This window comes from Littorina saxatilis, linkage group LG11 (assembly GCF_037325665.1).
Source record: "Littorina saxatilis isolate snail1 linkage group LG11, US_GU_Lsax_2.0, whole genome shotgun sequence".
Classification (NCBI taxonomy): domain Eukaryota; kingdom Metazoa; phylum Mollusca; class Gastropoda; order Littorinimorpha; family Littorinidae; genus Littorina; species Littorina saxatilis.
In genome coordinates, this window is record NC_090255.1 from 22,254,018 (window position 1) to 22,268,125 (window position 14,108).

The window sequence follows — 14,108 nt, forward strand, 5'->3', positions numbered from 1 at the left end:
TGAGAATTTCAAGGTTGGTATTGATCTGTGTTGTGTTTTGTTGAGCTGTATACGACCTGGTTATTACCTCCACTTTATCCAAGATCGAGGTTGGCATTCTTTTGATCAGTGTGGAAGTTTTCTATACGTGTTAAGGATAGCACGCACAGTACTACATACCTAGATTTGTTTCTCCGGCATAATCTCTTGTTGTGAAGGGTTGTGTAGTGTTGTATGGTAATATAACGGAAGCGACCATACCCCCGTGCGTATTTTGTATTCTAGGGTGTTTGTTCTACACCTGCTATTACTGGATTACGATTGCAGACTGTGTGTTTTGCCATTCACATTACAAATCTACAATTTCAACACATAAACTGCCGTTTCTGTCGACATTGAAGTGGTAAGTGTCGAAATATCTTAAGCGGCGGACTGCGTATGAGTCAATAATGTATTTAGCGGCGCTTTCGTTCACTATTTAGACATAACAGGTGTTTTGATTCTGTGTCCTGTAATAAAAAATTAAAAAAAACAATTCTGCTGTGTTAAGACGAGCGCTGTGTCAGTGAAAATATCTCCAGCGAAATGCGTGTGCAGGAATCAATTTGGCAGCACTTTCGTTCAGCGAATGGTTGTCATTAGCGGCACATAACAGGTGTGTGATTCTGTGCTCTGACTTGCAAGTCAACATTGGAATATATTGCTATTTCATATGTTACGTGGATTTCCATTGGTCAATTGGGCAAAACTGAGCTCAGTGCAAAAGTGATATCGACGACATTTCCGTCGATATCAGTTTTGATATCGACGACCTCTTTATTGCTTTCCCACTTCAAAAACAAAAACACCTACATTTAAAAACAAACAAATATATATGAAAATGTAATTATCCCAGAATTTAGTTGAGCAAGTGACTAAAGACTTTTTGAAAGAAAAGACATTTTGAAATACTGAAAAGTACAAGAAAAGAGTGAACAAAAAGAAATAATAATCAGAGGGAGGGATATGGAACAGCCAAAACTGAGACAAATAATTTTGTAATTTCTTTACAGTAAATACAAAATGTCCAGAGAATTAGCAATATATCTAACATTGACTGACTGTGTGACGATATCTTCTGCTATTGGTCTGTTTCCACAGTGATATCAAAATCTCGACCTCCGGTCTCGATTTTGATATCACTGTCTCAACAGACCATAGCAGAAGATATCATCACACAGTCCGTCAATATTGGGTAACACTAGTTATCCGTGGCTGCTGAAGATAGTAAGAGTGGTAGACGTAAGTAGTTTTTGCTCGATATTAATAATAATAATAATAATAATAATAATAATAATAATAATAATAATAATAATAATAATAATAATAATTGTCAGTAAGTACTGGTGTCACATGACTGATGTGAACCAGTTGATTGGCTAATGGCGATGCGCTAAAACTGTTAGCGCACTCTTGGAGTGCGCTAACTTTTCCACAGAGCGTATTCTTACGCCCTTTACCTAAGCAAGACTGTGCTCTCATCCTCAGAATTAATTACTGACATGTAGCTTATATTTTCCACAATACCAAATGACCATAAATTCCCTGCTTCTCAATTAAAGCAGAAGTGGGTTTTTTCTGACAGATTGCATGTGCCTGTGCCACAGTGCGGCTGCCACTGATCTAAAAATACAAGCCGCTGTGTTTCATCTAATTCTCGCCGACTTGCATAGATTCTTCTCATCGTGTTAGTGGCATGTAGCTTATCATCCACATTACCAAATGATGAGTTAATATAAAATTCCCACCCGCTAGCAGAAAACACAAGTGTTATTCCGATAACGTACCAGCTAGACCAGTTTGGAAGACTGACTCGATCGACTCTGTCATACGTAGCCGCACTGACTACACTGAAATACGACTGCATCAGTTCAGTAAATGAATGGTTTCCGAATTATTATTTCAAGGCAAGAACAATCGTAATCGAAAACGTGTAGGGTTCAGAACGTTCTTGCCATTATAAGATTTATTACCAGCGTGCCTCGTGCGTGCAGACTCAGTCAGTGCAGACTGCATGCAGTGGTTTGATTGCCCTAGCAGACGACATAAACCCCGCTCAGCAAATTAACATGTTGGGCAAATGTGAACGAAAAAACGATGGGGATATAATACGTGTAGGGTTCAGAGCATTCTTACCGTTCATATTTAGTATCAGACTCCCCGATGAGTGAAGATAAAACACGAGAAATATGCCACATTTGTTTTGAAAATGTGCGAACCGTCGAGTCCCGCGGCTTCGAGTCAATTCAAGGGGAGTCACTCCGCACAGTCAATCCGTCGAAGCTCGACTGGAGGTTTCGAATCGCAAATAATGAAGAGCACAGCCCTTTCTCCGAGTTCAAATGAGGTCTCTCTGAAAGATCATCACTGTTCAGATTAACGCTACACTGGAATTTACCAACAGAAATTAAAATGCGTGTGACGAAAGCACGACACACTTGAGACACCCCACACAAAAGTAGATCTTTACTGTACACGACCTGACCACACAGTTATGCCTATTCAAATGCGCGTTGCAAAATGTGCGCTTGGAATCTTCTTTTTTCTATGGCGGTACTGACAATATCGTTATTGAAACAATCCCAGTGCACTAAGGGATTTATAGAGCAAATCTCGAAAATAATTATTGAACTCAGCGCTATGCGCTTCGTTCAATAATGAATTTTCTCGATTTGCTCTATAAATCCCTTAGTGCACTGGGATGTCTCAATAACTTAAATAATAATAATAATAATAATAATAAATGAGCATTTATATAGCGCAACATCATAACTTTACAATTATGCTCTTTGCGCTTGACACATTTAAAATTAAAACACAGTTATACAAGCATTTACATCTACATTCATAGTCAACAACGCTTAATTAAAAGTATTGACGATAAAGTTTTGTTGTGACGGATTTCTGCTGTATGTTTAAGACAAATAATTCATGTTTTTTTCGGTTCCATTCGAATCTCGGTTGTACGCCACCGCAGTGTTTTGTATCTCTCAAGAGTGTGTCACCTCAACTGGAATCTTAAATTGCGCTAAACGTTTTCGAATTGACAGGAAATAGAAACTAAAAGACGCACGCACGGACACAAGTACACACACACACACACACACACACACACACACACACACACACACACACACACACACACACACACACAATAATACCTTCTCACATACTTACACAGATACAAACACACACACACGCACCTGCAATCGCAGCTGGGTCCTATCACCACAATTCGCAATTTGTGACACAAGGACAACAACAACAGCAGCAACAACAACAACAACAACAACAACAACAACAGCAACAACAACAACAACAACAACAACAACAACAACAACAACAACAACAACAACAACAACAACAACATTTTACATAAGTTTTTTCGCGTTAGCTACGCGTTCTCTGCCATTTCCCATGTTGAAACTACAACAAACAACGAACCACGAAACACGGCAGTTTAGTCACAGAAAGAGCCATGCCTCTAATACCAAACATCTTCCTCCTGTTAGCGACCATTTAGGTTCGGAGCCAGTATTGATTATTCTGTCCATTTTGTCTAAACAATGGCGACTGACTTGAGGAAGAACGAACGGGTAGATTGCACGGCGGTATTGATTTGAGTGTTCTGTCTGTCACTTGTCAGGTGCACGCGTGAGATAATAATTTTTACCATTCAGCTGTGTATAACACGGTAGTTTTCTGTGTCACGTAGCCTACACTGTTTGAAGCAGCTGTGTGTTTTGTTCAACTGTTCTTACACTGAATTTTATCCTAAATCGAGAGGTTGATTTAAGGAGTGATTGATAACTGACAACACAAAACATTAATTGTATTTTGCCCTATTTTGTCTCTCTATTCAATTCTATTGACTGTCTTGGCTACCTGACTGTGTGTTTGTTTGTCTGTCTTTCTCAGTATCTATCCTTCTATGTTTGTCTGTCTGTCTGTCTGTGTGTGTGTGTGTGTCAGTCAGTTTGTCTCTTTCTCTTTCTTTGTCTCTGTTCTTCTCTGTCCATCTCTGTCTGTCTGTCTGTCTGTCGGTCGGTTTGTCTGTCCGTCCGTCCTTCCGTCTCTCTCTCTCTCTCTCTCTCTCTCTCTCTCTCTCTCTCTCTCTCTCTCTCTCTCTCTCTCTCTCTCTCTCACACACACACACACACACTATCTCTCTTTACACACACTTCTCTTCTATACTAGTTATATGCATCCACCTACTCCCCCTGTTTTTGGTTCCTCTATATCTCTTTCTTTCTCCCCTCTTTCGTGTAAGGGCACACACATACATACTCCACACACACACAGTATATAAAACGTAAGTGTGTTTGCTCTGCTTTCAGATTCACAGTGAAAGAACCACAGTGCTCCATTCAGAATGATTCCATCAACCGAAGACCATTCAATCTATTCGAAGATTTGGCATTGACACGACTCAGCGTTCGGGAGATGTACAATTATTTATCCAAAGGCGTTCAACTGAAGGAGATTGACAGAGATTTTTACTCCTAAAAAGGCGACACAATGGTAAGTTAAGATTCCATATACTCATGGGTATTATCTAATTTGAGTTTTGTAGACGTTGTGTGCTGTTAAGGTGGTTGTGTTTTTTTGGGTGTTTTTGATAAAGTTGAGATATTAACGACGCAGTGGAATACAGACAGACAGACAGACATAATGGTATTGCCCATAAGTATCTAATGTGTTGCTGTACATTTATTGTTACGATTTTGTGTTTATGTATTTGATGTTTAAATACTATGTTTTAATTCATAGTTAATACGTAAAGCGCAGAGAGCATAGATACCTGTGGTTCACGCTGTATGAGCTGTCATTATTATTGCTATTATTAATATTAATTGACATTTGCTCCCTGGTATGACAGAGTCAAGGGGGATCACCCAAGAAGAGAGCCAGACTTACGGACAAGGAGGAGGAGGCCCAGCGGGATGGTAAGATACCTAGGACAATGTTGTATTTTGTATTCACTTTTTAACTGCTCGCGTAAAGTCTACGCTCAAATTCGCGAAATGTCTGCGCCAAATCCCTTACATATCTACGCCGAAAGTCCCAGAATATGTATGCCAAAATTGTCCCTGAATGTTTGCGCTTACAATGTTATCTCTACCCCAAAAAATGTCTCCAAAACATTCACATTTGGCATGCTGCAGTTTCGTTTTCTTCCTTATGTCTCCAGCAGTGTGTGTGTGTGTGTGTGTGTGTGTGTGTGTGTGTGTGTGTGTGTGTGTGTGTGTGTGTGTGTGTGTGTGTGTGTGTGTGCGTACGTGCGTGCGTGCGTGCGTGTATCTGTCGGTCATTTGATCAAGCCTCGGACATTATTCCAATACCAATACAACTGATGATTCTGTTTTCTTCAAGGCGAGATTTACACTCATACCACGAACAACCAGATTCATACTGACAATACGTTCCTGTTTGTTTTCAGTGTGGAAGGAGGTATTCCGTATCTTTGACCGAGACAGCAACGGCCATGTGTCGGCGACAGAGGTGGGGATGCTTCTCCGGGGTCTGGATATGAACCCCACGGAGAGAGACATTGAGGACATTATCCTGAAAATTGACAAAAATGGTGAGATTGACACCGAAAGCTAGCGAGACGGAGAGAGAGCGAGAGGGGGGGGGGGAGAGTGAGAGAGAGAGAGAGAGAGAGAGAGGGGGATGGGGGGAGGAAGGAAGTGAATGAGAGAGAGAGTGAAGGAGAGACAGAGAGAGACAGAGAGAGGGAGAGAGAGAGTGGCAGAGAGAGTGAGAGAGAGAGAAAGAGAGGGAGAGAGAAGGAGAGAGAGAGAGAGAAGGAGAGAGAGAGGGAGAAGGAGAGAGAGAGGGAGATAGAGAGAGAAAGAGAGAGAAAGAGAGGGGAGATGGAGAGAGAAAGAGGGAAAAAGAAAGAGAGTGAGAGAGAGAGTATGAGAGACTGTGTGAAAGTGAGAGAGAGAGAGAGAGAGAGAGAGAGAGAGAGAGAGAGAGAGAAAGAGGGAGATAGGCAGAGAAACAGAGAGACAGAGACAGACAGAACAGAGAGAGAGACTCGAGAGAGAGCGAGACACAGAGAAAGAGAGACAGACAGACAGAGAGACCGAAACAGAGACAGAGACACAGACAGCGAGAGAGAAGGGGAGAGTGAGAGAGAGAGAGAGAGAGATAGAGAGAGAGAGAAGGAGAGAGAGAGGGAAAGAGAGAGAGAGAGAGAGAGAGAGAGAGAGAGAGAGAGAGAGAGAGAGAGAGAGAGAGAGAGAGAGATGCACGGGTCAGATCTAGTGGGATATGGTGAGTTTGTGGACGTCACGCGGCTCCATCTGAAGAAGAGCACCAACCAGGAACAGATTTTGAAGATGCTGGAAATATATGTCAATCACTTTCCAATCAACCAATCACAACTCTTGTCCCTCTTTCAGGCACGGGTCAGATCGAGTGGGAGGAGTTTGTGGACTTCATGCACCATCTGAAGAAGAGCACCAACCAGGAACAGATGGAGGATATGTTGCGCGCCTTCAAGCTCTTCGACTACAACAACGACGACCACATCGACGCCGCAGAACTGCGGCGCGTGGTCACCTCCATGGGCGACAAGCTGACGATAGAGGAAGCCAACCAGATGATCTCGGTGGCGGACATGGACAAAGACGGCAGGATTAACTACAAAGGTAAGCGTCATGAAAACGAGTGAGGCACTTTAAGCGAATCACCGCATCATGTCCCAAATAAATTTTTAGACTGGGGATCCCGCCCCCCCCCCCCCCAAAAAAAAAATAGACAAGACAAGACATACGAGGCAGAGATCATACATGGATTAACTTCAAAAATAAACTTTATTTGGATGTTTGAAATATTTTTCCTTCTCTTTGGAACGATCATTTTCATTTTTATTTTCACCACTGTATTGTCCCATTAATTGCTGGTAAATTCGGGTCGCTTTCTCCAAGTGGAAAGCAGTAGCCACGAAATGACGGCAGCACTAACTCTTACAAATGTTGGTTGGTTGTTATGTTGTGTCTTGTTCCTTTGTATGTCTGTCATGTCTGGATGCGGATGTGAGCGTGAACAAGCAATGGATTCGTACAACAATATTGAGAACACACCGGTTCCATGTTGGGCGGAAGTAGAAGTGTATTTATTCTTCTCTATTCCACAAGAGCTCCGCAAGGGCAACAATCAAACATCGTAATTAACACCGATAAGGAGTTGTCTCCCATAGGCCATTAGCTTATCGTTACATGTTGTATGGTCTCTTCAGCTGATATTGCTAATCGAGACCAATGCAAATTTGATTCTTTTCTCAGTTTGCATGGCAAGCTCCATGCTCTCAGTTTGCATGGCAAGCTCCATGCTCTCAGTTTGCATGGCAAGCTCCATGCTTAAAAACTATTTACAATCAGGTCTATGAATGTAAAAAGAAGGTGCTAAAACTTTCACATTTGTTTCTTCAAATCTTGTTAAAAAATCTTGATCTCCTTTCAAAAGTTGAAAATCGTGTCCGGGGGGACATCCCGGAATAAAACCATCAGAGTTACTATGAGGGAAGCGTTATGCGTGTTCAAAGTAATTTCCTTCCCATTTCAAGGACCATTTGCATTTGTGTTTGCTTCAGTGTATTGTCCCATTGCTGAGAAATTAGGGTCGTCTCCTCCCAGTGGAAAGCTAGCAGCAGCATTGAGTCGCGCTACCCAGACTGCCAACGTGCCAAAATCCAGAATCAAACAGCAAGAATGGCTAGTAAATGAAACGTTTAATTTTTGACAAAATAAAAATTGCCTTTTGACTGGGAACGCACTACCTTGCCAAAGATCGATAGAAAATCATTATAAGATAAGTTTCATGTTTTCTGTCCACTATAAACACCAAAGGATCGATGTATAAATTTGGGAAAGTTAAGTTTGTCAAAATTAAGCGTTCCATGAACTAACCACTCTGGGTTTTCGATTCCATGGGGGAACCAGGGACCTATATTAGGTCTATGGGGGAACTGAGTGGAAGCCTTGTGGAAAACAGTTGGGGCACATTGGTTATCCTTTGAGTCTGTCGCAAACATCTAAAAAAAACAAAAAAACAATAATACACACATCGTGTCAGTAGTTTAACAATGCTTGATGGTGTTCTCTGTTTCAGAATTCGTCAGGTTCATCTTTGCTCCGTGCCTTTAGAAGACACTTTTGCGGAAAATGTCGGGATGCATCTCCAGCCGGAAGGCAGTTATACCTTAAAAGGAAGTGCATTCAGTTTTATGAATTTGTGTTCTTGATGGTAAATGCAAAGATCCCCGATTTTTTTAATGAAAGACATTTTTGAAAATATAACCCGAAGAAAGTCATCTTTATGATTGCTATACGATACAGACACCTACAGACACATTGACATAAGCACAAGCAGTCATCCAGCTAGTTAGCCTGTAAGCGAACGACACACGCAAAATTGTATCAAGAACAAGAACAAGAGAACAAGAAAGTATTCCGCCATATAGCATAACATATAAGCTATTGGTAATTGTCCTGGTGTGGATAACATACATACACCCATACACTCCTTACAGTTACGATACAACAGTAAAAAATAAAAAATAAAAAATAAAAAGGCCATTAGGCTAAGGCCAAACAAAAATAATTATATGTTAGTTTAGGGTAACGTGACCAAAACAAAATTCAGGTCGGTTTAACAACAAAAACAATTTTTTTTTTTAGATGTGGTCGATTTTAAAGGAGGTTACTTCCCTTAGTCTCGGTATGGTTTGCAAAATGTGCCAAAAGTTTAGGGTTTTTTTAGAAATGAAAAAAAATTTAGGGTCGGCGGGAAAAAAAGGGTCGGTCAGGTTACCCTAAACCAACATATATTTTTGTTTGGCCTAACAGTAACAACAAGTCTAAGTTATCACTGAAGAACAGCTAACTAAAAATGTCTTTTAAATGTTTCTTATCATGTTACATCGGTTGGGACAGAAATACACACACAGCTCTGCATCTTTCTTACATCAGAGCTATGGTATCGGTTGAGGATGCACCATTATCACATAACAGTTATTTCAACTTAGAATATTTTTTTCTCAGCCTATATTTGATCAAAGGTATGTGCCTTTGTTTGCCTTTTGTGTAATGCCACCAACATTTTGGGTCTTTTTGATACACGTTCGTATTGATATTGAATTATCAATTAATGTTAGATATTGAGATGAACACTGGGGTTTTTTTTCTTCCGGTAGATTTGTTGTATTCACTGGATACCGTGTTGCTTTTCCCCTCTATTTTGTTGTTGTTGGATGTTTATATAGTCATTTTCTGTTGAATATACGTATATGTCTAGGTTTTAATTAACCATTAATTGTTCACCATATGGAAACATATTACAGGGGTGTGTGTGTGTGTGTGTGTGTGTGTGTGTGTGTGTGTGTGTGTGCGTGCGTACGTGCGTGCGTGCGTGCGTGCGTACGTGCGTGCGTGCGTGCGTGTGTGTGTGTGTGTGTGTTTGTGTGTGTGTGTGAGTGGGCGTCGCCACTTCTGCTCACATTGGTTGCCATTTTTCTGTTTAACAAACTTTCCTTCCCGTGTAGGGGAACATGAACACCACTATAAAACTGTCCTAACTTCTTTATTAGGGTAAAGTATCATTCCACTTTGAAACATACTGAAACTCAACTGTCTGGCTACTGTCGTGATGGATGGTATTGCTAAATTTATTGTAAAAGGGGCACCAGTATTGGTTTTTATAAAATAATTCAGAAAAAAATATTCAAAGGGCTGCTGGTTTTTGTTATGTATACACGTTAAAGGGTGCTCTTACTCAATGGAAAATCCTCGGCAGATATGAAGTGATGTAGAAGATAGTATACAAGAGAAAGAGGGTACTGTACGTTTCAATTGAACAGTATAGGATTGATTGCACTGTCTGTCGTCGAATTAAATCCGCGAAATTAAGTTTAGGGCTAACTGGCCTCAAGCAACGTAGTTTTCTGTGTATGTTTGTGCCATTGTAGAAAATAAATAGTCTGTAACATACATTGTTGACTTGTTGAAGTTGAGGTTGCTTTGTTGCTGTGTATCAGGTTATGTAACAATGTGTGTTTATGATATTCAATTACAAATATGATATGTGTCTTCTTTGCAGTAGTTCTATGTAAACGGAAAAAAGACTAGCAACCGCACACACACGTACCTAAAGTGTGGATGGTTACCTAAGAGGCGGCACTGGGTGTAGTGCCTTTCTAGTGCACTTGCACTACAACAGCACTGGGTGCAGTACTCGCTCCGGCATCGAAGAATTTTGCAAAATTTGACCTATTTCGTCGCCTATAGAGGACGGAAAGAATGTCATTTTGAACATTGTTATGACATTCTTTCCGTCAAAAAAGTCAATTTAACGGTGTTAAATGAAGCGACCATCCACACAATTAGGTTGCCATCCAGAGTTTAGGTTGCCATCCACGTGTGGATGGTTGCGTTATGGTGATTTAGGCAACCAAACCTGTGGAAAGGGGGGTGCACACACACACACACACACACACACTCACACACACACCACACACACACACACACACACACACCACACACATACACACACACACACACACACCACACACACACACACACACACACACACACACACACGTACACACACACTTCTATTATATGTGTGTGATTGCACGTTAAATAATGTTATGTTGTCGTAGTTTGTTGATTGTACAGCGCTTTGAGCAGGGTTAAACCCTGGAAACATGCGCTATATAAATATTATGCATTATTATTACTTTCATAACACTACAAATGCGTTATTAACTCTATTTATCCTACATACGTGAGAGAGACACCCGTGAGATAATAATCGTTCAAATCACACGGGTGTATATCATGTAAATGAGGTCATGTCAAGCAAGTCTGGCAGGGACCTGTTTTTCCACTGCTTATGATGCCAAAGTCACCGAGACAAACGTCATTATAGAAACAAAAATTGCGCTCGCTAATTACCCTCGATGAATCTTTGGAACTAACACGTCACGCCACACTTTCAGAGTGACGTTTCTTTGCTTTGACGTACTAGATTGCACGAGGCTTTAGAAGAGATCGAGGTTCCAAAACAAGCGTCTTCAAATTTAGCTGCCTCGTCTGCAAGACATTTTCAGTCAAATACACGTAAGTACAGTATGTAGGATAAACAGAATACTACATGGCTTGCTGTGTCGTACCAGATTTACACTCGTTGCTTTTTCAAATAGTGAACAGCTCGCTTTCGCTCGCAGTTCAATATTTAAAAAAACAACTCGTGTAAATCTGGTACGACACAGCAAGCCATGTAGTATTCTCTATGTTTACTCGGACAGACTATAATCTCTTTCTTTCTTCAGTCTTTTACATTCCCACACATGTAGTTATATACTGTCCACGCCCAGTCACAAATAGCAAGTCCACCCGTATGTTTTTCTCCGTTATCATACAACCCCATTCCTGTCCTTAAGAGGCCAATAATTATATGACTGTAGGACATAAATATAAACCTTGTCTTGTCCTGTTTTTCTCTTCTCTGTATTCCATTGTTTGGGACACATCTTTCCTCACGGCTAAGCCAGTAAGAGTGTTCCTATCAAAGTTTTTCATTGTTTTTTTGTGTGTACTTTTGTTCAATTTTCGTGTTTGTTTAAAAAAGTTAAAAGTCAGCACATGTGTGTGTGTGTGTGTGTGTGTGTGTGTGTGTGTGTGTGTGTGTGTGAGTATGTTTGTATGTGTGTGTGTGTGTGTGTGTGTGTGTGTGTGTAAGATACTTAAATGTGTGAGTGTGTGTATGTGTGTGTGTGTGTTTGTGTTTATGTGTGTGTTTGTGTGTGTGTGTGTGTGTGTGCGTGCCTGCATGTGTGTGTGTGTATGAATGTGTGTGTGTGTGTGTGTGTGTGTGTGTGTGTATGTGTGTGTGTGTGTGTGTGTGTGTGTGTGTGTGTATGCAAGCGCATGTAAACGATTCTAGAGCCATTCCAGGGAGTGTGTTGTTTAAAAAAAAAAATCAATACCTCTGAAAGCGGTCAAATGTCGTATCTATACTGAAGAGTGCAAGACATGTGTCCTATAAGTGTGGTTTTGTAACAACATCCCTGAGTTATTGTTAGTTAAATACTAAGGTTTTAAGAATATGATCAATACATGTACTATTAGAATAATGAGATTTTTGTCATCAGTATGTGTTATAGTTACCGCTTGATAAAACTAGATTTGTAGTGAGAGATAAGTGTATCTGTTGTGCTTGTACACACACACACACACACACACACACACACACACACACACACACACACACACACACACACACACACACACACACACACACACACACACACACACACACACTTTCAACACACACAAGCAATCATAAAATGATGTGCACCAATATCATGTGCTCTATTCTACATTTATTACTAAAAAAACAAGTCGCGTAAGGCGAAAAAACAATATTTAGTCAAGTAGCTGTCGAACTCACAGAATGAAACTGAACGCAGCGCAACGCAGCAAGACCGTATACTCGTAGCATCGTCACTCCACCGCCCGTGGCAAAGGCAGTGCACGTGGAATTGACAAGAAGAGCGGGGTATTCGTTGCGCTGAGAAGGATAGCACGCTTTTCTGTACCTCTCTTCGTTTTAACTTTCTGAGCGTGTTTTTAATCCAAACATATCATATCTATATATTTTTGGAATCAGGAACCGACAAGGAATAAGATGAAAGTGTTTTTAAATTGATTTCGAAAAATAAATTTTGATAATAATTTTTATATATTTAATTTTCAGAGCTTGTTTTTAATCCGAATATAACATATTTATATGTTTTTGGAATCAGCAAATGATGGAGAATAAGATGAACGTAAATTTGGATCGTTTTATAAATTTTTATTTTTTTTTACAATTTTCCGATTTTTAATGACCAAAGTCATTAATTAATTTTTAAGCCACCAAGCTGAAATGCAATACCGAACCCCGGGCTTTGTCGAAGAGTACTTGACCAAAATTTCAACCAATTTGGTTGAAAAATGAGGGCGTGACAGTGCCGCCTCAACTTTCACGAAAAGCCGGATATGACGTCATCAAAGACATTTATCAAAAAAATGAAAAAAACGTTCGGGGATTTCATACCCAGGAACTCTCATGTCAAATTTCATAAAGATCGGTCCAGTAGTTTAGTCTGAATCGCTCTACACACACACACAGACACACACACACACACACGCACACACACACACACACACGCACATACACCACGACCCTCGTTTCGATTCCCCCTCGATGTTAAAATATTTGGTCAAAACTTGACTAAATATAAAAAGAGATTTTTTTTTAGATACTTGATGATAATTATGATTAAACATCACACGAAAATCAAGAGAGAAGGTCAAGCTTCGGTTTAAAATTAAATGGGAGTCATGTAAAAATGTAATCAAAGTTAAGTTTGAATTGAAATGAGTCATGTAGAAATTTGATCAAGTTTCAGTTTGAATTTAAATGAGAGTCATGAAGAAATTTGATCTAGTTTCAGTTTGAACTTAAATGAGACTGGAAATCTGAGGCCTGATCTGAGGAACGCTGAAGAAGAAGAAGAAGAAGAAGAAGAAGAAGAAGAAGAAGAAGAAGAAGAAGAAGAAGAAGAAGAAGAAGAAGAAGAAGAAGAAGAAGAAGAAGAAGAAGAAGAAGAAGAAGAAGAAGAAGAAGAAGAAGAAGAAGAAGAAGAAGAAGAATTTAAAAGAGTTATGTAGAAATTTGATTCTTTCTTTATTTATTTGGTGTTTAACGTCGTTTTCAACCACGAAGGTTATATCGCGACGGTAGAAATTTGATCAAACTTCAGTTTAAGTTGAGAGACCTGCAAGAAAGGTATTTAAGCAGCTGTTGAAGTGACGAGCATTAGTAACACAAAGAAGACCTTTTGGTCGAACAGTCGTTATTGTTAGTTAGTCAGTTAGTTAGTTATATTGTTGCTTTTTGGGTCCAGCGGACCATAGAGGCCCAATCAGGACCCCAGTCGTTATAGTGGGGAACATACAAACCCAGCATCTAAGGCGAGAACACACGTACACATACTTTGCTACTATAGTAACCTTTTGTAAGTGGATCGTGTG

The 14,108-nt window shown here is 40.1% G+C and overlaps 2 protein-coding genes across 5 annotated transcripts in view; one reads left to right on the plus strand and one right to left on the minus strand.

The window, feature by feature from the left end:
- The window catches only part of LOC138980026 (calmodulin-like), a 10,028-nt gene extending 101 nt beyond the window's left edge, over positions 1–9,927 (plus strand). Inside the window, exons 1-6 of one of the 3 annotated variants that reach the window (XM_070352817.1) lie at positions 1–13; positions 4,356–4,539; positions 4,898–4,964; positions 5,459–5,602; positions 6,429–6,677; positions 8,140–9,927. The exon at positions 1–13 is cut by the window's left edge and continues 101 nt beyond it. In XM_070352817.1, coding sequence (XP_070208918.1) covers positions 4,537–4,539; positions 4,898–4,964; positions 5,459–5,602; positions 6,429–6,677; positions 8,140–8,174 — 498 coding nt within the window. In that variant the 5' untranslated portion in view covers positions 1–13; positions 4,356–4,536 and the 3' untranslated portion in view covers positions 8,175–9,927. The other 2 variants (XM_070352819.1, XM_070352816.1) reach the window with 2 other exon arrangements.
- The window catches only part of LOC138980018 (cytochrome P450 2F5-like), a 426,282-nt gene that overhangs the window by 166,106 nt on the left and 246,068 nt on the right, over positions 1–14,108 (minus strand). The window lies entirely within an intron of this gene.